The 26783-nt window shown below is 37.5% G+C and overlaps 1 protein-coding gene across 2 annotated transcripts in view; it reads left to right on the top strand.

The window, feature by feature from the left end:
• The first annotated feature begins 569 nt into the window (after window positions 1–569).
• ZC3H12C (zinc finger CCCH-type containing 12C) overlaps window positions 570–26783 on the top strand; it is a 70105-nt gene continuing 43891 nt past the window's right edge. Inside the window, exon 1 of one of the 2 annotated variants that reach the window (XM_060017993.1) lies at window positions 570–902. In XM_060017993.1, coding sequence (XP_059873976.1) covers window positions 879–902 — 24 coding nt within the window. In that variant the 5' untranslated portion in view covers window positions 570–878. Of the gene's footprint in view, window positions 903–1064; window positions 1134–26783 lie in introns of those variants that run through there. The other variant, XM_060017995.1, reaches the window with a different exon arrangement.

Here is a 26783-nt window from a genome sequence, read left to right as displayed (position 1 = left end):
AGCCCACCTCCGTGCAGAGGGCTCTCCTCCCAACCTCCCGAAGGAGATCTGGATTCAACTTGACTTTCACCTCAATTTGGACATGTTGCCACTTCCAACAAGGCCAGTTTCCTTACTGAAAGAAGTCCTTCCCCTGGGTAAAATCCCAACAGCTTCATTTGTTTAAATTCCCTTATTGGTCTTGCTAATGCCGGGTGTGGTTTTTCCTCATTACGGAATACTGATAACAAGCAAACTAGCACGGGAAAGGAAGGCAGCCGCTCGATTCCCTTGCTGCCCAGGGAATGATCCGTGGTACTGCCGGGTGGAGGAGGCGTAGCTGAGCCGAGAGGCGCCGCCGGCCCGCGCAGGGGGAGCGGAGTGGGGAGGTCGGGACCCCTGGGCTGGGCGCGAGGAGAGGCGGAGCGGGAACCTCCCGCGGCCGCAGTGGCCCGGCCAAGCCCGACAGGTTCCAGCAGCTCCCCTCACCCCTCCCCACGCCTCCCGGGTTTTCCCCTGGGTTCGGGGTTTCCTGTTTCAGTTCTCGGTGATCTCCAGCAGCAGGTGCTGGTTTGCCAACCTCAGCTCCAGACGAGGCGAAGGAGGAGAAGGAAAAGAGGAAAGGGGAGGAGGAACCGGCGCAGCGGCTGCGGCTGCCGCTGCGGGCGGGCGAGGGGCTAGGGGCGAGGCGACAGCGGGAGATCCAGGCTCGCTCTCCCCGCGGAGCAGCGGCGCGGGCGGCGGGCCGAGCCGGGGCCCCGGCGTGTGGCCGGTGTGCGCGCAGGCGGCATGGGGGAGCCTCCCACTCGCCCCGCGCTCTAGCGGCGGCCAGAGGCTGAAGGAGAGGCGGCCGCCCGCCGGAGGGTCCCGGGGCGGCCCCGCTTCCAGGGCATGTGGTGATGGCTGATGAGAAGAGACTGAAAGTAGGTTGAGCAACAGATCCGGGTGCTCGCGCGTGGGGGTCGGGGGGGCGAGTGGTGCCAGCTGGGGGAGGGGGAGCCGGGGCTGCGGCCGGCGCGGAGGGCGCGCGGGCTGGGCGGGCGGGCGGGCGCGGCGCCGAGCGGGGAGGGCCGAAGTGGCTGCTGTCGCTGCGGGCCCCGCCGCCGGCTCGCCGCTTCCTCGCGGGGCCGGCCATGCCGGGTAGCGGCCCCCAGGTTTGTCCCTCGGGAAGGGGGTGGAGGGGCGGACAGCGGCGACAATGGCCCTGAGGGAGCTGGGCGAGGGGAGGGCCGCGGGCCGGGAGGCCGCGCCCGAGCGCCGGGCGGAGGGGCCGTGGCTGGGGCGGCCGCGCCGGCGGATCTCCAGGCCCAGGCAGGTCGGGCCGCTGGAAGTCGAGTCCCTGAGCCCCGGCTGCTCCCGGGGCTCGGGCGGGGTCGAGCGAAAGCTCAGCGCATCCTCCCGGGCGGCAAAGCCGGCCCCACCGGGGATCTCGGGCGAGGGGAGGCCGGTCTCTCCGGCCCCGCGGCCTAGGGCTTCGGTCCACTCCCGGCCGCCCCAGGGCACGGCCGCCGAACATGGAGGCGGACCCGGGCGCCCCGGATGGAAACGGACCCACAGTCCCTCTCCTGAGGCTCAGACCTCGCGCGCTGGGAGGCGGGGGGGCGGCGGGGGGGTGAGGCAGCATCCGACAGCTCGGATACAGCCCCAGCCATTAGCTTTTATTATCCATCCCTCCAGCCAAACCCCCAGGCGGGCCGTGGCGAAAACCCCCCTCTGCTCCCGCGTCCCTCCTGCAACCCTCACCCCTCAGTGTCCAGCCAAATTCCCATTTTCACCCTGCGTTCATTTAGCCGGACCGGTCCCCATGTTTAACTCCCTACAAAGAGGTGTTACAAATGTAACTTGGAGAAATGAATCCCGCATTTCCTCCCTTAACTGTCTCGTCCTTCACCCCTTCAAGACCTTAAAACCAGCCTAAGCTTCCAAGTACTGATCACCCTAACTGGATTTCTTGCTGTTTGGGTAACCGTTAACAATCCTGGTCTATGCTCTGTGTTTTGTGATAAAGAGAAGAAATACTAATCCAGATTTAGGGAAAGTTTTCCTGTTGGTTGCAAGAATGTGTTGGAATATCCCCAGGCCCATGAGGCGCTTATTGATTCAGGTTTTTTTTTTTTTTTTTAACCATCTTAGAATAGTTGCAGAGATACTTGGGGCTCAGTATATTTAGAAATTTGGGGAAATTCATCAGTTCTTCACTTATTTCTTCATGTAGTTTTTCTAATGTATATTATAAACAGAAAACAGTGGATATGCCTAATACAAGTTTTTGGACCTTGGAGAACCACAAGAAGTGGGAATGTAATGTGTTATATATTTTTTAAAGTCTTAATATATTTAGGGTATGAGGGTATGACTTCCATTTATTTAATCACATATGCAATTAATTTTAGTCGCAATTTCTCAATTTTGGTGTTATCTGTTGTTCGAATATAAGGATAGCTTCACCAAGTATTTGTAAAATTGTCTTACTGTTGATAACCCCAGGAAGATGCTTATTTCAGACTTGCCTCTCTATTCACCTGCTTTCTTCCAATTTGGCATTTGGATTTTAAGTTACCTTAATCTGTCTACTTGAAGATACCCTAAACATCAGAATCGTTTGGTAACTGTGTATCTATGATTTGAAATGTTTGAGTATTTTTACTTAGTTTAACAATGGATTTTGCTTTCAAAGTAGGTTACATTTCTACCTCTAGCATCTGGTCATCACACAAGTACTTAAACTCTATATGTAAAGTAAAATGAACTTTTAAACAAAACAACAGCAAAAAAGAGGCCACTATTTTTTTAACCTGCTTTTAATAATGGAAGTCTAATGAACTAGTTTATTATAATGGAAAATATTATAGGAAACAGAAACGTTTGTATGCTGATGGAAGTTTTTATTAGTCATTTCCTTTTACTACATTTTTGTTTTAATTACTATACTAATAAAATTATCCTATTTTATATTACTGGTTTCTCTGGAGCTATGTTTTCATGGATTACATCTGCCAAATTGAACCCCAAGTGTTCAATAGATATAGTGTTTTTTAAGTATTTTTCTCATTCTACAACTGGGTTACCTTGTCTTCATTCTAGCACATCACAGTGTTCTCTACATTAATTTTAATTACTGTAACAGATGTAAAAGTGTTGCTATCATTTTATAGTTTTTAATACCATTTTTATATCATTTTATACCCTTTTAGTGCTTTCAATTGCTTTTCTACATATATTCAAAAGAATTCTACTTTCATTCTTATTTGATAGCAGTTTTAAAGAAGCAAACGTAAGATTTTAAGTAGGAGGGTTTTTTTTTTTATCATTTTAGTATTAGAATTAGAATGTAGGATTGTAAACTAATTGACAGTTATTGCTCATGTGAGACTGGTAAACTTCTATTACCTCAGCAAATAATTATTTAGTATCAATCTAGGTGCTGTATAAGGACCCTGACCTCTAAAAGAAGAGAGATTATTAACAGAGAGCACATAAAGCTAGATGGAATATTCTACATGCCATAAGCAAAGAAGTAGGAAATTCAGGCACTGAGAAAGGTGGCATGCCAGGCCTTAAAGATGGGAGTCATTTCCAAATGGATACCCTGAGTCAAGGAAAGCAGGGAGTAGGTGATCCAGTGTGTCTGGAGCATTCCCCGGATGATAGGAGTAGTGGATGATTAAGGTGGCAAAGATGGTTTCAAGGGTATAGTTTTATTGGAAAGAAAAATATTAAGTAAGAAGGTCAGTGAATAACAGAAGCATATTAAATCAGGAATTCAAATTTAAGCCTAAAATATCGTGATTCTGGGGTTCAAAAATACCAAATGTTCTTAAAAAAATTTGTGTTTTAAGTGCTGATATGCCTCCTGTATGATCATCTCTAGGTCCATCCATGTTGCTGCAAATGGCATTATTTCATTCTTGTTTTATGGCTGAGTAATATTCCATTGTATAAATATACCAGATCTTTTTTATCCATTCATCTGTTGATGGACATTTAGATTGCTTCCATGTCTTGGCTATTGTAAATAGTGCTGTAAGGACCATTGGGGGTGCATGTATTGCTTTGAATTATGGTTTTCTCCAGATATATGCCCAGGAGTGGGATTGTAGGATCATACGGTAGCTCTTTTTTTAGGTTTTTAAGGAACCTCCATACTGTTCTCCATAGTGGCTCTACCAATTTACATTCCCACCATCAGTGTAGGAGGGTTCCTTTTTCTCCACACCCTCTCCAGCATTTATTATTTGTAGACTTTTTGATGATGGCCATTCTGACGGGTGTGAGGTGATACCTCATTGTAGCTTTGATTTGCATTTCTCTAATAATTAGTGATGTTCAGCATCTTTTCATGTGTCTTTTGGCCATTTGTTTGTCTTCTTTGGATCTTCTGCCCATTTTTTGATTGGGTTGTTTTTTTGATATTGAGCTGTATGAGCTGTTTATATATTTTGGAGATTAATCCCTTGTCGGTTACATAATTTGCAAATATTTTCTCCCATTCTGTAGGTTGTCTTTTCATTTGCTTCATGGTTTCCTTTGCTGTGGCACACTGTATTTTGGATCCAGTGGCATAAAGATAACTTTCAGATCTGTGATGTGGAGATATCAATTCCATCTTTGGTTTTTATAGCTGACATAATAATAGTTATTGTGTATTGTGCACTGATGTGCTAATGTCATGCTTATGCTTGCTTTTATTATCTTCATTCTATAGATGAGGAAACTGAGACACAGAAAGTTTAAATAACTTGTCCAAAGTCACACATCTAGTAAATTGCAAAGGGAGTTTGAACCCCTGAGTCTGACTTTAAAACTCATGCCCTTAACCACTGGGCAGTTCTGCCTTCCTGTGATACTATTTTTAGTTCTGTAAAAAGTGTGTCATTGTGTGTATGTTTGTATGTTGATACACATTGTTTCAAAATTAAGAGATGCATGATGATTCTTATGCCCAGTGAACTGGCATAAAGTAAAGCCCATAAGCAGATGTCTGAACACTCAAAGCATTCTGCCTTTAAGATAAATTATCAGATCTCTAAAGGTAGATAGCAAATAAAAATCCCAAGTTCTTCCTGCTTGCCTGGACATTATTCCCCTATACCCCCTCATCTTTTGCCTGGCTCACACCTCATTATTCAGGCCTCAGCTTAGATCTCACTGGGTTTACTCCATTGTAGGTTAAGACTGATAATAGAGGTGACACTTACTGTGCCAAGCACTGTTCTAAGTGCTCTACATATATTAATGCATCTAATACTTACTGTACTCCTGTAAAGAAGTATTTCAATACTTTTTTTTTTTCTGATGAGGAAACCAAACTACAGTGTGGTTAAATAACTTGCTAGAGGTTTCACAGTTAATAATGGCAGAGCAGGTGTCCCAACTTAGGCTAAGTATGAAATATTAAGGTCTCTTTAACCTAATACATGTTAATATATTATTGTGAGATTTAAACTATATAATAGAATCATCTCTCTTGGGAGTTTATAGAGCTTGGTGCCCCACCTTTCCATCCCCATTTAACATTCACTAAGGATTTTCTCATGACATTAAAAATATTTCAAACATTTTCTTCCTAAGAACATATCATTTTACTTAATCATTCTCCTATTTCAGTTAGACATTTGTTTTCCCCCAGTATTTCAAAATCATAATGCTTTAGTTGAACATCCCAGTAATTTTTCTTTTTTCTGCATCTGTGTTCTTAGGATGGATTCCTAGAAGTAATGATCAAAGAGAATAAGCTTTAAGGTCTTTGATGGCCAAAAAGTTTTCCAGAAAAGCTGTATTGGTATGTACACTTGTCAGAAAAGCGTGACAGAGCTGATTTCATTCCATGTTTGAATTAACTATTAACTGTAAAATTTTTTGACAGTTTGTTAAATGAACATTAATATCTAATTTTAATGCTGACTTTTTTCTACTTATATTTTAAGATATTAAAGTAGGCAGGTTGATTAAGAAGAAGCAAAGAGAAAAGTAAAACCACCTGGAATCTTCTTACCGATAAATAACTTCTGTAAATATTTTGATAAACACTCTCCTATTTTTTCTTCCTGTAGTTATACTTTACAGAATTTTTACTTGAGTTTTAAATTTAAAATACAAGCATTTTCTAATTACCCATCTTTAGGCAAAATTATTTGTTTACTCCCCTGTGTTTTCAAAATACTTTAAATCCCTCTATAACACTTGTATATTTGGTGATAGTTAACTGTTTCTTCTTTATTTCTTTTTTGCTTTCTGTGTCTCTGCTCTTCATCTATATAACAGAAAAAAAAGTACTAGCTAGGGCATAGATTTGTCATAAGGATTAACTGATAATACAAAATACAGTGCCTAGGATCTTCTTTATCTTGTTTGTAGTCTTTAGGCAAGGACTTTGGTTTACACTGTTTTATCCCAAGTCTTCTACAGTGTTTAATACCTAGTAGATACTTCATGGATGTGTTTTTATTGTTAAAGGCCATAGAGTATGTTCTTTAAATGGACCTGCTGATGTGGTAGGGTGAACAAAAGTCAGTAGATGGCTATGAGATGATCGCAGTAATCAGTAGAGCAAATAACACAATTTGTGTACCCAAACATTTTAAAATTAACTTAGTATGTATGATGTGATTTCTTGAGTGGTCACATGCATTTACCCTTATCTACCCCACTTAGCTGGGGAAGGATATTATAAAGGCAAATTTCTAGAAGTTAGTCTTAAAGTCTTTCAAGAACAAAACATTTTAACTATTTTAAATGGAAAAATTTAAATACATGGATTATATTTTTCTACCTTCAAGTAACATGTAGCCTATAACTTCACTTATTATGAAGCATAATAATAGCTAACATTTATGGGGCACTAACTTTATGCCAGGTACAGTATTAAGCACTTTACTTACATTATCTAATTTAGTTTTACAACAATTGTATAAAGTTTATACTGTTGTTTTGCCTATCTTCCAGGTGATAGAACAGGGGTTATCAAGATTTCTTACTTATCCTATCTAAATAACAATGCTTGTTTTGCTTTTTTTTTTTAAAAAAAAAAAGATGGTGAGGACAGCAGAACTCAATGATTTCTGTTGATGTATATTAATGATTTTTGGTCTTCCTTCCTTGCTGTTAGCTGTTCCTTGCTGATGTTGTCACTTCTTCCCTCTAATTTGAAGAAGATAACTGCTATGGACTGTGAAACTGAATGACAACAGCTAATATTATGGCTAACATAAAAGTATTTAGGCAGCAATTAAAGGCCTTTAGGACTTGCAGATTGTCTAGGTTGGAGAACTGAGAAATTGCACTTTCAGAGAGTAGTTGGGGCCTCTAACAATCAAATAGACCTGGGTTTGAATCCCAGCTCTGTCCTTTACTGGCTGTGACCTTAGACAAAACTCAGTTTCTCTTTGATTTCTTGTACTTTGCAAGTTGTTTTTAGTGATTTAAGCTAATGAGTATAAAAAGTGCCTGGCACATAGAAGGCAGTGAATGTTATTATAAAGTGACTTAGCAGTATTCACTGAATTGATTAGACAGAGATTTTGTTTGTTTGTTTTATTTTTCTGTCTACTTATTCACTGGCTCTTAATTGTGTTCTGGGTAATTGGGCTTACCAGATGAAAAATACCTAAAAAATCAAGTTTACTTTTATTGCTTTTAATATGTAAGTTTATATTTTAGATTTTTCAAAGGGCTTTTAAATTTATTACTTCATGTCATTTAGGGTGAAGCTAAAATTAGTTTCTGTTCTTTGTTCTTAGTCATCTACTCATTTCCTATTCAAAATTACATGGGCTTAATTTTATCCTTTATTCTGTGACTTAGTCTGTTTCACATCTTGGCTTTTACTTTATAATTTATTTTTATTATTTTGTATACTTATAGGGAGCAGTTCTCCCATATAATTGAGGCTGCCTCCTCATTGTTGACTTAGACGCTTTTTAAGTCATCGTTTCTTTGAATTGCCCCACTGAGTTGGCGATTTTATGTATTAGATACTTCTTGGAATTTTGCTGTAATTGTAAATGATTAGTACAGATCTAAAATGCTGGAAGTGTGCAATAAATTATCTATTTTGATAAAGTAGGCATTATTTCTATTTTTGCTAAGATAGAAAAATGCCTTAAGTAACATAAAAATTGTGTTCATAACGTTATGTTAAAATTAGCAATATCATGCATAGGAAAAAATAATTTTAAATAGGAGAGATGTTTTCCAAAGTGCATTTCTATTATTTTGACTACTTCGTTTTATCTTTTAAAATTAAATTTTGAGTTAAATATTTTAACATTTATTTTATCACATTTTTAAAATAGAGAAAAAGTAAAAGTGATAGTGAAAAATCATATATAATTCTCCCGTAGAGAGAACTTAAAGTTTTGGTAATGTTTTCATTTTTTTTTAATCTCCTAGTCAATATAAACACATCCTTTAAAAAATTTGTATGCATATGTAGTTTTGTTTCTTGCTGTTCATTCAATATACGATGTTTTCCTGTATCATTAAATATCCTTTTAAAAGATTATTTTTATTGGGCTTCCCTGGTGGCGCAGTGGTTGAGAGTCCACCTGCCGATACAGGGGACACGGGTTCGTGCCCTGGTCCGGGAAGATCCCACATGCCGCGGAGCTGCTGGGCCCGTGAGCCATGGTCGCTGGGCCTGCACGTCCGGAGCCTGTGCTCCGCAGCGGTAGAGGCCGCAGCAGTGAGAGGCCCGCGTACCACAAAAAAAAAAAAAGATTATTTTTATTGGCTGAATGCATTCAACACATTCAAGTACTGCAATTTAATCAAGCTCATATTGTTGAGTATTTAGAGTATGACCAATATTTTTATTGTTATAGTGAACATGATAAATGTCCATGTATATAGATCTTTGTACACATTGATGAATATATTTTAAACAAATTCCTAGATGTGATCATGCAAATTGCCCTCTAGAAAAGTTGCACCAATTTATATTCTTAGAAATGCATGTGTGTCGCTCTCTGCACCCATCACAGTTTCCCTTCACAGCCTGTCTTTGTTAATTTGATAAACAAGAATGACATAATAGTGCTAAGAAGCTCCTTCAGTAGAGTCAGAGAGATTGAGTTTGAGTTCCTGTTCTGACGCTTGTGTGATCGTGGGCAAATTTCCTATATTTTCCTAAGCCGCAGTTTCTTTGTGAAATTGTGATGATAGTACCTATTATCATGGTAATATCATATAATATCATGGTTGTGGCTATTAACTAATAATGTACATTGAAGTATAAGCCCTTGAGAGATGTTAGCTGTCATTATTAATTATGAATGAGATTTCACCTCATTATATTCTATACTTGGTATGCCTATATTTTATACCTTGTAGTGGGTGGTATAAAGGAAAGTTAGTCAATTTTAAATAACCATCTTTTATGTACCGTTAGTTATATTGTAGTACTTAGTTCCAATACTTTTTCAGTTGACTGTCTTGATTTTCAGGATATATTATAAGTGACCCCCAAATAATATAAATTTTAAAAAATATTTCAACTTTTTTTTCTTGTCTTATTGCATTGGTTGAAACCATAGAACAGTGGTAGTAGGCATTTGAGCTTATTTCTTATTTTACTGGGTCTTTCTCCCTGTTATTTCATTTTTTAAATGCCAATGGCTATTGTTTCCTGACATAGGTGTCCCCTGCTTATATACACATATTCCTGCAAATATCTATAAAAGCTAAATGTGAGAAACTTGAAAATAGATTTATATATTATGGGAGAATTCCTTTAAATTGTTAAATTCCTAAGTATCTTTTAGGCACATCTTCAAAGCTATATTTTCAGCATTTGACTCATGTTCTCTTCTTTTTAAATTGAACATACAGTCAGTCAGTTTAAATAAGGCTAAATGTCAGTAAGGCTGAAATTTTGCTGCTTTCAACCCACTTAATTATTCCATCCTTGTCTCAATGATACAGACTTTGAGACCCACTTTACTTTTCAGCATTGTCTGCTATTACATTATATTTATAAAATACTAGTTAAAGTAAATGAAACAAATTTGCCCCTTGGAATAAAACCCTTATTCAAATAAAGTCTTAGGGTCATAGTCCCAGAGCCCTCCTTACTCAGCTTCTGAGGCATCTTTCAGAAAACTGTTTAAAAATGACTACCCCCAAAAAAAGATTCAAATAATTTACAAATCACAAATATGACAGTGCTACTGAAACTGAAGTTTTCAGGGGCTAGCAGGAAACCCACCCTGTGATATCGTAAGGTTTTTGTTAAATAATTTTTGTACCAAAGTCCTGATTTAGCATGTTTTAAAAAATGATTAAGTATAGCAACATATACTGTATGAAGATATGGTATTCACAGATCTAGGTAGTGTCTTTCTATTGTTGGGTTACTAAAATTTGAATCCTGGACTCTCTTCTTTTTTGTACAGTTTTCCATCCATGCAAACTATATTTTTAAATACCATCTACATGCTAATGACTACCAAATTTTTATCTCCAATACTGACTTCTCTCTTTTACCCAGCTGTCTTGGGACAGCTCTACTTGGATAGCTATTAGTATCTGAAACAAAATTATCTAAAACAGAATTTTTGTCCTTCCAAATCTGTCCCTTTCCAAGTCTTCCCCACTTTAATAAATGTTACTACCATCTTCTCAGCTGCTCACACCATAGATCTAGAAGTTCTTGATTCTTCATGTCTCTTTCATCTTCCACACCCATCCAAGTACCCATAAGTACCCATCAGTACTTATGATTAAATGAACTGAATTAACAGTGTTCAATATTAGAAAAATCTATTATCATAGAATGAAATCTACTGGTTAAATGTGTATTGTTATAATTTGAATATACTATATAACTTACCTTTCTTATATTTAGAACTCTGTATAAAGTATAAGTAAGATTATACATATATTTGATTAGTTTTGGTGCCATCTTTGTTAGGTTTGGTCATAATTAGGCCAGCCTCATAAACCAGTTGGGATGCTTTCCATGTTCTTAGGTGCCCTAGAATAATCTCAGTAACAAAGGATTTTGCCAGAACACACCTACAGAAAAAATGGGTATAGCATTCTTTGTCAGGAATGGAATAGAGGGTATAAATCTTTAACAAAGTTTTTATTTCTTCCATGGTTATTCACTTACAACCTTTTCTTAAGTCGGCTTCAATTATGGATTCTTATTTATTGGCATAAAGATTTATGCAAAGAAACCCTTCCATTTCATTGAACATTATATTTGTATTGTTAATTTGTAGAGTTCCTCAACCTCTTGGTCACATTTTTAGGAAGTTATTCACTTATTCATTTATTCATTCATTCATATTTAGAACCAGCTCTCCATTATATTAACCATTTCTACATTTTTTTGCTTCCTAATTTACTTATTTATGCTTTTAATTTTATTACTTTGCCTACCTTTATTTTGGCTTGTTTGCTTATTTTAACCTTTCTAATTTAAATGTTTAATTCATTTATTTCTTTTTTCTATTAAATACATTTACACCATTAATTTTTTCATTGAGTATTAATTTGGCCACATCCCATAGGTTATAATTCTATTGTCATCCATTTTTAATGTCCGTAATTTTATTTTTTATTTTTCTTTAACTGCAGGGTTATCTGGAAGAGAGTTTTAATGTACAGATATTGGGAGTTTTAGGGTTTAAAAAAATTTTTGTTATCAGATGCTGACTTCTCATTTTTGTGTCTCATAGTCAGAGTATACTTCCATTCTCTATGTTTGAGTTTTTCCTAAATGCCTTGAAAAAGTTGGTCTGTCTAGTGCAAATGTCCTCTGTATCTTATCTTTGAAGTCAAGAAATCCCTAGTAGGGTTTCCCTGGTGGTGCAGTGGTTGAGAGTGCGCCTGCCGATGCAGGGGACACGGGTTCATGCCCTGGTCTGGGAAGATCCCACATGCCGCGGAGCGGCTGGGCCCGTGAGCCATGGCTGCTGAGCCTGCGCGTTCGGAGCCTGTGCTCCGCAACGGCAGAGGCCACAACAGTGAGAGGCAAAAAATAAAAAATTAAAATAAAATAAAAAAAAGAAGTCCCTAGCAATTACTCTGTGAGTACTTCAGATAAGGGCCATTTTAATTGTTGTTGCTGTTGTTGATTAAATACACATATACCCTGGAGTTTAATGCCATCATCATCATTTAATGCCTGTGGATAAAAGAAGTAAATCTAAAGCTTTAGATTGTCAGGGCTTTTTGTCATCTTTGTGTAAGGATAGGATGGTGTAACTTTCAAAATAAGCTGATCTCTAAGTTTGTTTGAAAAGTATTTGAGTTCCTTAAATGGGGCATCTCTGCCTGCAGATCTCTACATCTCCTTGGCCCTTGTGTGCTCCCTTCTGTGTGTGTTCTAGGATTTCCTGGAGTTGGAAGTTGAGCCAGCAGCTCTGTTTTTCCATGAGCCCCACTATGCTCTTTAACAGTTTATAGTATTTCAGGGTGCATCTTTCAAATACTCTCACCCCCAAAATTGTAAAGCTTTGGAAATAAAAATTAGTTCTTCTTTCCTGACCTGTTTATGGATGGGATGAATACATTGGCCAAGAGAAATGACAGAATTTTAGAAAATACTCCACATTCTTTAAAATGGATGGTGGACAATTCTAGTGATCCCTATAAGTAAGAAAAACAAAATGCTTTAAATTGCTGCTCCTTTATTTCCCATTAGTTCTCTATTTTTCAGTGTTCTTTCAGGTCTTTTGATTATATTAAATAGAGGCTCTGCTAGGTCCTAAGGTCTTTAATCCCTCCCTTTTAAATAAGAACCTCAGTAGGGAATCAGAGGCAGCTAATGTTTGAAGTCAAATACTGATCCACAAATTAGAAAAATTTTCTGTACTAGGAGAGAGACTAGGTTTAGAGTATAGGTAGCGTAAGTGTGATTTTGAAAAAAAAAATCAGGAGTTGGCTTATAAGAAAAAAATTCACAAAATTAATTCTGTGAGTTTGGTTGATGTAGAAAATTTTACTGCTAGCCTAGGTGGCTGGGAAGCATGTGCCAGGTTGACAGCTGCAACTTAGCTTCTAGACCATCCCATGCTGGGAGAGCACCTGAGTGAAGATGTGGCAGGTAGAGAAAACACTTTGGAATTCCTGAGTGATAGCCAGAAGCCAGAATGCCAATTTGGCAAGAGTGCTACCAGGTGCTGAGTCTTGGGCCTGAGCATTCCTCAAAATAACACGTAGATCATAAATGTTTATTTCCCACTTTGAGAGCAAATGAGTACTTAAGTCTTATGTGCATTTTAATAGATTGAATACTATTTTATGATAAACACCTAATATAAGCTAATCCAGTTCAACATGGATTTATATTTGATCAAAATCCTGAAATAATTTTCTTCTCAATGTGTGCTAACCTCTTCTGCAACTTTTTGTATTATCTCTTAAAAAATAATCAGAATTAGAAGATAAAATAAAACAATCAGTTATTTATTTTAGAAATACTGGGTCTAGGGACTTCCCTGGTGGTCCAGTGGTTAAGACTTTGTGCTTCCACTGCAGGGGGCATGGCTTAATCCCTGGTTGGGGAACTAAGATCCCACATGCCAGCATGGCATGGCCAAAGAAAAAAAAAGAAAAAAATAGAAATACTGGGTCTGAAGACTGATTAATTTGTTTTATTGCTAAATCTTTGCTTTCCAATAATGTAGCTTTTTGCTTACTAAACCCAAAGGCTTAAGAATCTCTTCCAAGAGTCAGAAATGCGGTAAGTTGGTTCTGTCCTCCCTGCACCCCCTTCTCTCCATGCACACGTGTGCATATGCACACACAAGTGCAGAGGAGGAAAGGTGCCGACAAGGAAGGAGGTCCAGAGACCAGGATTACACTAAGATTCTTATATTTAAAAATCTTTCATCAATCGTTTTATCTAAATAAATAGTCACTTGGTTTAACAAGCCATCCTTAGAGCATCCATTGTACTTACGCCCCTTCCTCAAGAATCTTTCATACTTAAATATTTAATAATTACTTTTATCATATAAACATCACAGTACCCTCAATGATCTTTCTTTTGGAGTTTTGATTTTTGCGGGAAGGGAGACTGGACAGAGCAACTAAGATGGGAGTATCTAGACGGCCAAATGGCAGCATTAAGCCTCTAGGTATCTTGAGAGCTGGGAAAGAAGACTGGAGATGCATTAGAAAAGGAGGCAGAAGAGCAACAAGAACGCACTTCCTGCTCCTGAACATTGGCAGTTCCCTGCCAGCTGTGCTTATCCTCGCCTTTCACTCTTCACCCCAGTCAGTCCTGGCCCTCTGGGTCTTGTGGAGGCTGGGAAAGGACTGCAGGGTTGAGGGTGGTAGGCTGGTTAATTTTGACCGAGAATTAGAGGCTAAAGTAGAGCCAACATTTGCCTCATTGAACCAACTCTGTTTTCCCAATTCACTGCTATTCCTTCTTTTTTTTCCTCTAAGTTATTGTCCTTTTATTTATTCCCAGTCTTTCATTCATACATAGGTGGGCATACCTTTTTTCTCTCCTGTCCCATTAAATCCATTCTCCTGGTTTAAAGTTCTTAAAAGAAAGAAAAAAAAAACCCTTACCCTCCCCACCAAAATATCTTTCTATATCTTATTCCTTTCCTGCCAAACTTATTAAAAGAATACATATGCTGTCATCTCGTCTTCAGCACACACTTACTCCTTAACTGGGAGTTTTTAGCCTGTGTTCTGTGGTTCCCCAAAGGGTCCATGGATAGAATTTGGGCATTCTGTGATGTTGGATGGGAAAAAAATTATGTATTTATATTCATATCCTCTGATTGAAATTTACCATTTCCCTCAATTATGAATGTAAGCAACAAGTCCAATTTTAATAACAGCATATATGACTGTGTCATCCATAGAAATCATAAATGTTTCCCTATCATGTTACAGTTGAAGTAAATACTCTGAAATATCATTTTTACTTTTAACTACTTCAAAATCATGGTAGTTATTAGGTCTGCTGCTGTATCTTATTTTAATGTGTTAATAAAAGACATATTTTACTATATCACATTTTTACATATTTTGATGACTATTTTAATATAATTGGCTTCTTTGTAATGCAGTCTCTGCTTTTGCTTTGTGCATTTAAAAGCATTACTTCGAAAAGAGTTGTATAGCCTTCATTAGACTGAGAAAGGATCTATGGCATAAAAACTTGTTTAGGAGCAGCTGCCTGTTCACCCCACCTGTCTTCATATCTCCAAAACAGCTCCCTCAGTGGTCACTAATCACCTTTACCCAATGTCCTCAGTCATTCTGCAGTGTATCTGTATCATTTGGTGCCATCAGTTATTTTTTGTTACTCCTTCCTCTTTTGTCTTTAGTATCAAATCCTTACTGGACCCATTGGCTCATCTTAGAAAATATCTCATATTTGTTTCTTTTTTTCTGCATAACTTTAGATACCAGTCACCTTTTGCTTAGACCATTATGTATTATAATACCTTCCTAACTTGTCTTTGAGTTTCTTGCCCCCTCAAACCTAATAGAGCTGGAATTACCATCCTAAAATGTAGTTAGAAACACATCATTCACATTCTCAGAAACTTTCAGTGGTTCCCCATTACCTTTCTTTTTTTTAAATCAATAATTCTAATTTTATATTAGTTTTATATTTAATTTTATATTGATTTAATTTATATATAAATTATTTAATTTATATATTTTAAATTTATATTAATTTTATATTTAATTTTATATTGATTTAATTACCTTTCTAAAATGTGGGTAGAAATACACTATTCCCTTTTTCAGAAACCTTCAGTAGTTTCCCAATAACAAAGTTGAAACACTAGTATGGCATTCAAGACTTTCCATGAACTAAGTACATCCTAACTTTCTAGCCTCTTCTACAGCAGTATTAATCTCACAGTATTCTGTATATTTTATCATCTTTCACGTCTCTGGCCTTTGATCCTGTTTTCTCAAAAATCCTTTCTTTCCCTACCTTACCCCACTCCCCATCTTGCCCTACCACAGACACATACACCATAGTATATATAGGAATGTGTCATCGTCATCATTCTGTTCTCAGCTTATATGTTGCCTCTCAGAACCTTCTCCAATCTGAGCCAATGTCTTTGTCTCTTGTATTCTATGATATATCACTATTAATAGCATTAATTTTGACATGCGCTATATTTCATAGGTATTCATCTATTTGGTTTCTTTAGTAAATTTATATTCCTTAGGGTAGCAACCGTATTCATGTTTGTACCCTCTCTCATCTTCTTCACTTAATGTCACTTTCTCATAGTAGGCATTCAAATAAATGTTTCTTGAGTGAATACATTAATTCATTGAATACTGGCTTAACCTCTGATTTAGCTTGATTGGGTGACCATGGACCAGGCTGCTGTTGTCCTGCATTTCATCAGAGTATTACTTTCAAAATGTATTAGTTGTACACATTTTAAAATAGAATTTGATCACCTAGCTAACATCTGTAAAAATGCCATAAGAACTAAATTACTCTGTATTTAATGATATTACTATCAAGAAAATAGATTCCTAAGTCATAGGATTTTTTTCCATAAAAGATTTGTTAAATAACAATTATTTAAAGGAGAAAATTATTATGGCTTTAATTTTTTGATAGTAACTTACAGATCTTAAGAGAAAGCTAATTCTGAAAAGTATACTAATTTATTACTTTATTAAAAGTTAATGAGATTATGAGAGAGGTGGGAGCCGATGGCTGATCTTTGTCTACAGCCATTTATTTTAAAATAAATTTGCACAGTCCACAATTTATATTGTTAAACTGAAAGAAGTATTTTCTCATTTTCCATAAGAAAAACCTTTGTTTCCTTTCAGGTGCTTGTTATAATTTCTTCTAATTTTACTTCCATTTTCTCCCACATCCCTTCACTTCTGCCCATCATCAGATCAATGTATTTCTTCTAAATTACTGATTCCCAGCCATTTTTATACTCATGTTCCTTACTAAGCTTTCTACCATTATCTTCTTTTTTGAATATTTTTTCCTCCACTTTTATCAAGATATAATTGAGATAAAGCATTGTATATATTTAAGGCCACAGCATAGAGATTCAACTTACATACATCAAGAAATGCTTATCACAGGGCTTCCCTGGTGGCGCAGTGGTTGAGAGTCCGCCTGCCGATACAGGGGACACGGGTTCGTGCCCCGGTCCGGGAAGATCCCACATGCCGCGGAGCGGCTGGGCCCGTGAGCCATGGCCGCTGAGCCTACGCGTAATGCTTATCACAGTAAGTTTAGTGAACATCCATTATCTCATATATATACAAAATTTAAATAATAGAAAAAAAAATCTTTCCTTGTGATGAGAACTCTTAGCATTTACTCTCTTAACAACTTTCACACATAATGTGCCGCAGTGTTCATTATCTGTATCATGTTGTACATATTACATCCCTAGTACTTATTTCTCTTATAACTGGGAGTCTGTGCCTTTTGACCACCTTCATCCAATTCCCCCTCACCCCACCCCCTGCCTCTAGTAACCACAAGTCTGATCTCTTTCTATTTTTTGTTTGTTTGTTCTTGAAGTATAATTGACCTACAACACAATGTTAGTTCTTGTTATACAACATTGTGATTTGATATTTCTGTACTTTTCGAAACAATCACCAGGGTAAGTCTAGTTATGATGTGTCACCGTACAAAGATACTCATAGTTATTGATACTATTGTCTTCTAATTATCCTTATTAGCCAAAGTATTCCATGACACTTAAATCTTGAGTAGTTTTTCTTACAAAAAAGGATAGGTATGTTTGGCTTTTCCAAACTAAATGTCATTCCCCTTTCCCTCTGAGAAACATTGTTCTAAATTATTTTATTAATTTAACAAAATTCATGTTCTGAGATCAGGAACAAAGGCAGAACTTTAGAATTATATTAATGAGAACATAAAATAATGAAAATCAGGTTTTCTATTGTTTTGTACTGAAATTTCACTTTTAGTATAAACTTTTAAGATAATAATATTTACTATGTGCCAAACACTGTTCTAAGTTATTATATATATTACAACCCTGTGCTGTTGGTGGTGTTATTATCCCCATTTTATGGTTGAAGAAACTGAAACACAGCAGTTGTGTAATTTGTCCAGGATATTTGGATACTTTTTGGGAGAGGGTGTGTTGTGGTGTTGGTTCTTATATCCATAAATTATAAGATCTCTCTCTTGCTCATCCTCTTTTCTTTGGACCCCATGCTGGAGTAAACTCTACCCTAGAACTTATAGTAAGGGGTCAGGTACACGTTTCAGAATACCAGTAAATCAGATATTAGAAATAGTGCTGCCTGTATAGGAACACATGGCCCAGTCTAGTCTAATTCCCTTTGGTACGTGGGGCAATTGGTTTGTCATTGAGAAAAAGTTTGGATGGAATACCATACCCCTTTTCTAACATCAGCAAAATAGTAGTACCCAAATGTGGCAAAGCAAATAAAGAAAATGACAAGCCAGTCTTATGATTATTGATGTAAAAATTCCTAAGGAAATACCAGCATATACAGTATAATCCTCCAAAATGTAATAATGTTTCTATATTAGTAAATCTGTTAATGTAGTTCACAATATTAGTAACTCAAAGAAGAAATTATGATCATCTTAATATATCATTTTAATGCAATACACATTTTTAATTTTTTTCTTAAATCTTTCAGTAGGAGGAAAACATATTTCTATAAGTGACTTTTTAAAGGCTACATATTGTGTTGTGTATAAATGTATAGTTGTATATAAACTTATAATTACATACAGCTAACACTTACTGAGTGCGTACTGTGTGCCTGGCACTGTTCCAGGTGTCAAGTGTTTTACATGTATTAGCTCATTAAATTTCAAAACAACTATTTATATGTGTGTGTGTATTTTATTTTTTAACAGATGAGGCATGAGGAGGTAAATTTGCCCAACGTGATAGATGTGTATGTTTTATATGTATATGTATGTACAACCTAACCAGCCATCAATATAATGCTTAATAATAAAACACTAGACGCATTCCCATTAATATCAGGAATGACACAAAATAACCATTGTTAACATTACAATGTAATTGACAGAAGTATGAAGCAAGAGATGTAAAAATTGGTAAGGAAGAGTCAATCTGATGATTTTACATTATTATATATGCCTGGAAAACCCAAGAGCCTCAGTGAAACACTAATAGAAACATTGAGTTCACTGAGATACCTAGTTCACTAAAGTTTTATGTACAAGAATAAAAATAATTATTTTTTAGACACCAACAATAACTAGTTAGAAAATATAAGGGAAGAAAAAAACCTCCATTCACAGCAAGAACAAAAGCAAAATATTTTAAGACAAGTTTAAAAAGAAATTTATAAGCCCCCTACAAAGAAATCTAGGAACTGTATTGAAAGAGGAAATTTCAATCAATTATTCTTGATTAAACAATATAGTAAATCAGTAGTGCTTTTTAAGCAAGGATTACTACAACACAATCTCCATCGAACTCCCAACAGCAGCTTTTCTATTAAAACTTGTCAAACTAATTCTTAAGTAGCTGGAAGCATATACATGCAAAAGATTCTTGTATGATTCCCACGCTGTGTAAAGTTTTGAGGTGCGTTGCCCTTCAAAGCTCTGCATGACATGGCTGGTCTTGACCTTGACCTTTCTGACCTCATTTGCTGACTCCTCCCCTTGCTCACCTGCCACCAGACATACTGGCCACCTTGCTGTCCTGTGGACGTCTCTCATCTCTGGGCTTTGTACTTAACCCTCCCTCGTCCTGTTACACATTCCTTTCACTTCATTTAGGTATCTGCACAAATACCACCCTATCATAAAGGCCTTCCCTGATTAAAAGTTTCTCTATAGCATTTACCATCACCTGACGTGTATTAACTGTTTACATTCTCTCCCTCTGAGTTTGGTGAGAGAAGAGACTTGCTTTGTTCTTGCTGTATCCCCAGCACCTGGCACCTAGGAGGTGCCCGTTTGCTGAATGAAACTGGCATTAAAAATTACAGGTAAGATCACTAAGAGTTCTGAAGAGAGGATGAAATTACAGTCAATCTTGTTTTTCTTGAACAGTTTACCCTTGAACATCACAGGCATTAGGGGCACCGACCCTCTGTGCAGTCAGAAATCCGAGTATAACTTCACAGTTGGCCCTCCTTATCCAGGGTTCTGCATCCCCAGATCACCAGCCAAGAATCACATAGTCCTTATGTATCTGTTGAAATAAATCCACATTTAACTGGACCCATGCAGTTCAAACCCACTGTTGTTCAAGGGGCAACTGTAGTTATGTTCTATGAAGTCACTGCAAATACTGAACCATTGCTTCTAGAGGAAATACGGGATTAGGTTCCTGCAAGCCTCCGGTCAGAACATTTTCATGGACCAATCAATACATAACCTTGTTGTACATGCAGTACTGTTTAGAGACACTTTATTAAATATGTACTGTTGATTCATTAACACTGAACTCACAGCCAACAGCACTGTAACTCGTGCCTGAACAAAGCTTACCTAACACGCATATTTCTCCACAAGGCACATCACAGACTTCTTGCACTTAGATAACACTTCAGCACTAGACTTGGGGGCGATTTAAACAGCAAATTCACCAACAGAAAGCACAAAAATGCAAAAATCATAGCACTAACAAGCCCTTTTTAAGACACTTGTTTCAGCATGAGGGCTTTGTTCAGCCTCCGCTGGAATGCCTGTCTGGCAACTCAAATGTTCCGCCTCTCTGCACATGCACGTTGCCGTGGGGCGACTGTAAAGCACCGCGAGGATTTATTGGGGTTACAAATAAATTTTAGTGAGTAGGCAAATTTGCAAGTACAGAATCCACAGATAACAGGGGCCAACTATACATCATTTTTTCAATAAATATTTACTGTGTTTCTGCTATGTGCCATGCTCCCAGAGTTATTTACCACTCAGACATTTATCAAGTCCTAACCTTATGCCAGGCCCTGTGCAAAACTCAAATATCCAAAGATAGGTTTAACAGTGTTCCGGGGAAGGTTTCATGGCAGAGTTGGGGTTTTAGCTGAATCTTCAATACTAATAGATAAGATTTTAACCCGTGAAACTATGGAGAAAGTTATTTTAGAAGAAAGAATCTTAAACTTGGCTATACATTAGAATCACCCAGACCAAAAAATAAATAAATAAATAAATAAACATCTCTAGGGATGAAACTCTTACACCAGTATATTTTAAATCTCCCCAGAGGATTCCAGTGTGCAACCAAATTAAGAGAACCACTGCTTTAAATCCTTGTGTTTGGCTGGAGTGTAGGTTATGTGAAGGGATGTAAAGAACAAATAAATCTGGAAAAGAGATTTTGGCCCAGTTATTGGAATGCTATCATTTAGCACATATTTATTAAGCACCTGCTGTTTGCCAGGCACTCTGCTAGTTGCTGGAGATACAGCAGAAAACAAAACACAAGAATCTCTGGCCTGTTAGAGTTTATAGTTGAATTGTTTTGGCAGCTGTTTAGGATGATTCATAGTCTAGATTTAACTTATAGTATATGATGATTTGCATTTAGAAGGAATCTTATCCTAAATGCTCAGAATTCTAAATTTAATGTCTAAATTACTATATCATCCTCTGATATGAATAGAACTCTGTAAAGAAAAATTGTGTTGTGAACTTCTGTGCTAATTTGACTGAGCGTTTTCTAACACAACCATTCGTTTTGTTAGCCTCTCAAAGTTTTTCAGTTTCTTGCACACTGGGACAATTGTCTAAACCAGTAGAATGAGGACCATTGGAAGTACTAACTCAAGCATTTCATTTTCTCATCTTATAGGAGCTGGTATGTAAGGAACTATTATCTGTCTTGATTATTAGCAAGAATTTATACTTAGATCAAACTTATAATTAACAAAGAACTTCTATTGGGTCATAATTTGCTGTATACCATGTTTTATATATTTTTTCTTGAGTTCCTTTACATTTAATGTACCATTACACTGTCTTCTAGACCATTAGCAAGAACAGAGACCTCTAATAATAGAGTCCTCTTTTAATTCTGTCTGATACAATTATTCTTTATCGCCTGAATCTGTCAATTTCACTTAAACTTTTGGTCAAGAAGTTTTGAGTTAGTTTGCTAAATAGAATTATTTAATACCCGAAGAAGAATAAGACATGCACCGTCCTCAGCTGGTACACTCAGCCTGAGATGAAATGATGTGCACACATGAGCACGTGCAGGTGGGACGTGAGGGGTGCTGTCAGGAGTGAGAGGTACAGTGCTGTGGCATCAAAAGGAGAGATGGGTTGAGTTCTGACTAGGCTTGGAGAATGATGTTGTAAATCTTATCATTATTGTCAGAGACAAAGTGCCATTTAACTACCATCCAGTTGTGTTATAATGCAGAGAATGTGTCTTACATATATTTTATATAAAATTACACAGTTTGGGGGCTTCCCTGGTAGCGCAGTGGTTGAGAGTCCGCTTGCCGACGCAGGGAACACGGGTTCGTGCCCCGGTCCGGGAAGATCCCACATGCCACGGAGCGGCTGGGCCTGTGAGCCATGGCCGCTGAGCCTGCGCGTCCGGAGCCTGTGCTCCGCAACAGGAGAGTCCACAACGGTGAGAGGCCCGCGTATCAAAAAAAAAAAAAAAAATTACATAGGTTTGGTCAGCTTTTCCTCAGTTTCAGTTGTACTTAATATAACTGTGTTTTGTTAACGTGGATGATATCATGTGCTTTGTACTTCTTTTAAGATCATCTATGTCCTTTTTTCCTCACGAATTTTCTCTATCCTGCTCTGCCACACATTAGCTGCTTTAGCAACCTAGTACATCAGCATTTTGGATGTCATTTGTATTCTCTGAGCTTTTCTAAAATTTCTCATTCCTTGAGTATTTACAAGTTTTATAGGAATTGAAGATCATCTTTTTAAAAGACTTGCTTGTTTATTTGAACTTTTAAAAATACTAAATGGGGGGAATTTCCTGGCAGTCCACTGGTTAGGACTTGACACTTTCACTGCTGTGCGCCCCCGTTTGATCCCTGGTCAGGGAACTTAAATCCCGCAAGCTGCCAAAAAAAAAAAAAAAAAAAAAAATACTAAATGGGAAGCTAATCATTGGGAAATATTTGAAAATATAACCCAAATAATGATATGGGTTATATTGTCACTTAAAGTGACTATAGAAAAGTTTCTTTGTTTTTAGACCACTGAGAAGAAATACCGTTTTTGTGGATTTCCTATTTGCCTCTGAACCCTGGAGAGAATTGAAAGATATCTGCTCTTAGTGATATGACACTGAAATATTTTTATAATCAAACCCTAAGAATTTTGACTTGAAGAAGCATTATCTTCTTTCTTTGTCACAGAATTGTTTTTTTTTTTAACTTTATCCCTTTATATGTATTTTTAAAGTGGTCTGTTGAGTTAATTTATGTAAGTCTTTTCATCACCTTTTTTTTCCTTAATAGTTCTTTATATCAAAACTTATTATTATTGAATATTGTTTGAGGGGGTCTTTTTCCTGCCTTAGTTCTGAACCAATTGAGAAATAAACAAAGGAGCCAGGTAGATGGACATCAAAATAGCAGCTCTTTTTTTGATGGAGCTATTGCAGAACATGACAGCATAAAGGATTTAGCAACATTGAACCCCCAAATTAGAAAGATGTAGTCATCCAATCTCAGGCAGTGCTGGAGAGCAAAGCAACTGTGTGCTGTCTGCACCTGGGCAGATCCCAAGAGAAATGTGCAGAGGAAGGGGCTGCACTTTGCTTACACAACTCCTCTTCCCAGACTTACCCCTCAGATAAGTCATCCTCAAGTGAGGCGGAAGAGGCCAGAGCATTACTCCTAGGGATGCCACTCTAGTTAGAAAACTGAAGCCAGAGAAGGAGACTGCAGGAAAAGACCTCTCATCCCTGCCAGGCTTGAGCTCACTCAATTTCACAGCTGCCTTGGATGTTGAAAGCAGCCCCAGTGGCAGAGCCAGGGCTACAGGAACATTGCAAATCACTGCAGGCTCTTTGATAAGCTCACCCTGTCACAAAGAGAAATAAAAACTAGCAGGGAGCATTTTGTTCATATGAATGCCTGCATTCAAATTTGCTGGAGCCTGTTTTTTACTGGTCCTGTTTTTCACTCGGATGTCTTCTAGATAGCAACACACTGCTGGGTACCATATAGGCTTTTTTTGCTGTGTGGATTATCAAAGATTAAATGGATCTGCCCTCAAGAAGCTTACAGCCTGGTTCATAAATAAGTGCTATATTGTGCAGTACAGACTATTAATGTTATAGAAGTTCAATAAAAACCAGACTGGTCCAAGAAGATTTTTATGGAAAAATAAGCCTTGAGCTGGGCTTAGAACAACAGATATGATCTGGGTAGGTGAGGCTGTGCAAGAGAACACTTGGGTGAAGGGACAGTTGTTTCAGCATCTGTGACTTCACTTTTGCTATTCCTTCACCTTAATTGAAGTGGAAAATAAGAATACAGGGCTAGAGGAGCCCCGGTTGTAAGAATCTTGAAAACAAAGCAGAGGACCAGAGATGTGATCTGCGGAGATTTTTTTTAAACCTAAGCGTGGTGTCATTGAAAATTACTTTGGCAGGGATGTACTTAGGGGGTATTCAAGGAAGGAGATAAATTAAGAAATGAAAGTAATCTAAGCCTAAGGAAATGAAATATATTAAAGCTCTCATGCCCATCTGATTTACTAAATATAATAACTTTCAGAGGTTAGAGTTAGTGCCTGATTGATTTTGCTCCATTCTTTTACACCATGTGTATAAATTAGGTTTTTGGTTGGTTGTTTTTTTTTTTTTTAATCAAAAATAATGAGAGCTTTTGGTTAAAAATTTAACCTTTCAATCTTCTGGGGACAAATGGGAAAATTTGATTTAATAATCTTACTTCTATGGAGGTGTTTTAGGATGAAAAGAATTGTAGATTGAAGGAGAATGAATCCATATTAGGAGAAAGGTACCGGGAAAATTTGATTTAATGATCTTACTTCTATGGAGGTGTTTTAGGATGAAAAGAATTGTAGACTGAAGGAGAACAAATCCATATTAGGAGAAAGGTACCGGGAAGGCAGCTTGGATCACTGCTGACAAAGAGAATTGATTCCAACACTAGCATCAAAACCCACGTGTGTCACATTCATACCTCAGCAAACAGTTGAATTTTCAAATGTTAGAAAAGCCCTTGACATTGACAGATATTAGTGTTATCACTAAAACCACACTGTCATAACTGCGCCCTGTGCTCAGTCATTTATTGCAGTGACCCAGACAGCCCAGTACAGCTGTTTGCATTTTCTCTGCAGTGGGAAGTGGACCAGGGCCATGTGACTAAGAAAGGCAGGCAAGGGCCTCTTTTCACCTACAGATGTTTTAATGTGCTTAACGTTATCCAATACTAGCAACCAAGATAGTCTAAATACCACAGCAGGATCTGATTAGCTTTTTCAGATCACTGCCTTTATTTGCTGTTTGCAAAAAAGCTTAATCCAGTGCTAGGGATCAGGCTTCCTGCTGAGCTCTCGGGTAGTTTTCTCTCATTCTTTGTGTTCACAGTGGCAGGAATTAGTGAGAAGATTCCTCCTCCTCCTGAATTAAAGCTATAAAGTAGTAACTATAGTAGCAAAGGGGTAAAAAGAAGAAAGAAAGCCCAAGGGAAAGAGGGACTGTCTATTCATACTAAAGAGTGTCTTTTTTATATACAAAAGGGAAAAGATTTTAATGTAAATTCATAAATATTGACCTCGCTATCTCTAGTCAGTACATAACTTAAGTTTTATTAAGTTTTAGTTGTAACTACTTTGCATGAATATGTCATATTTTTCATCTTAATCTTATTTAATCAAACTCAGTTTTACCAGAAGTACATTTACTAACCATACTAGTGGACTTGATTTATCTTTCTTACTTTTTTCAGAGTTGACGATACCTTTTTACTCATGAAATTAAAAAAAAAAGAAATTACTACCACACCAACAAAAAAATAATTTCTAACTTGATTTTTGTGATGTTCATATGCTTACTCAAGACATAAAATTTGAACTCTATGTAATTCACATTATACTTTGCAATAAACTATAATATTAGAAATGCTTTATCTTGATCTTTTGTGGGCTTATGGAATTAGGCTATGGGTGTAACTATTGCAAAAAACATTACTGTAACCCTTGGCAGAAAAAGAATAGTTCTTCCTTTAGAAATTAGTTTGGCATTCAGAATCTACTAATTACATTTAGTTTAAAAATACTTTCACAGATTTGTAAATTTTCTAACATTTTTGGAATAACATACTTTCATGGAATATTAAGCTCTTTTTGAGGAAAAATATCTATAGACAAATGGTGATCTACAAATACCATACTTTGTATTTTAGTTTTCTTTCTGGAAACAGCAATAATTTTTAGGCTTTTAGTAGGCATAAGGAATGTTTTTGGTGAGGTAGCTGAAAAATTTTAACCATTTAGAGTAGATTTCTCTCTTATTTTGTAAATAGAGTACCTCTCATTTACATTTGACTGGGCACAATAAGGACATGCCCAAGAGTCCCCACCAATATTAACTTTTTTTCTAAGTATTGTCACATGGTCCTAAATGTGAGTAGCCTCTGTTTTTGTGTGTGAGAAGAGAGACTGATTTAGATTGTTTGAGATTGTTTGGGGTGCTTTAACCAAATTTTATACCTTTAGGGTACTTGATTATATAATGGGAAAGCCCAGGCTCTGCATAAATCAGCCTATCTCAGAAAATTGTATTTTAAGAGGAGCTTTTTCCTTCACTCTTTTAATTTGCACTGGAATGAAAAGGGGAGACGTGTGTGTGTGTGTGTGTGTGTGT

This window comes from Delphinus delphis, chromosome 8 (genome assembly GCF_949987515.2).
Source record: "Delphinus delphis chromosome 8, mDelDel1.2, whole genome shotgun sequence".
Classification (NCBI taxonomy): domain Eukaryota; kingdom Metazoa; phylum Chordata; class Mammalia; order Artiodactyla; family Delphinidae; genus Delphinus; species Delphinus delphis.
The sequence above is the reverse complement of the archived record's forward strand: the minus strand, read 5'-3'. Positions and strand labels throughout refer to the sequence as shown.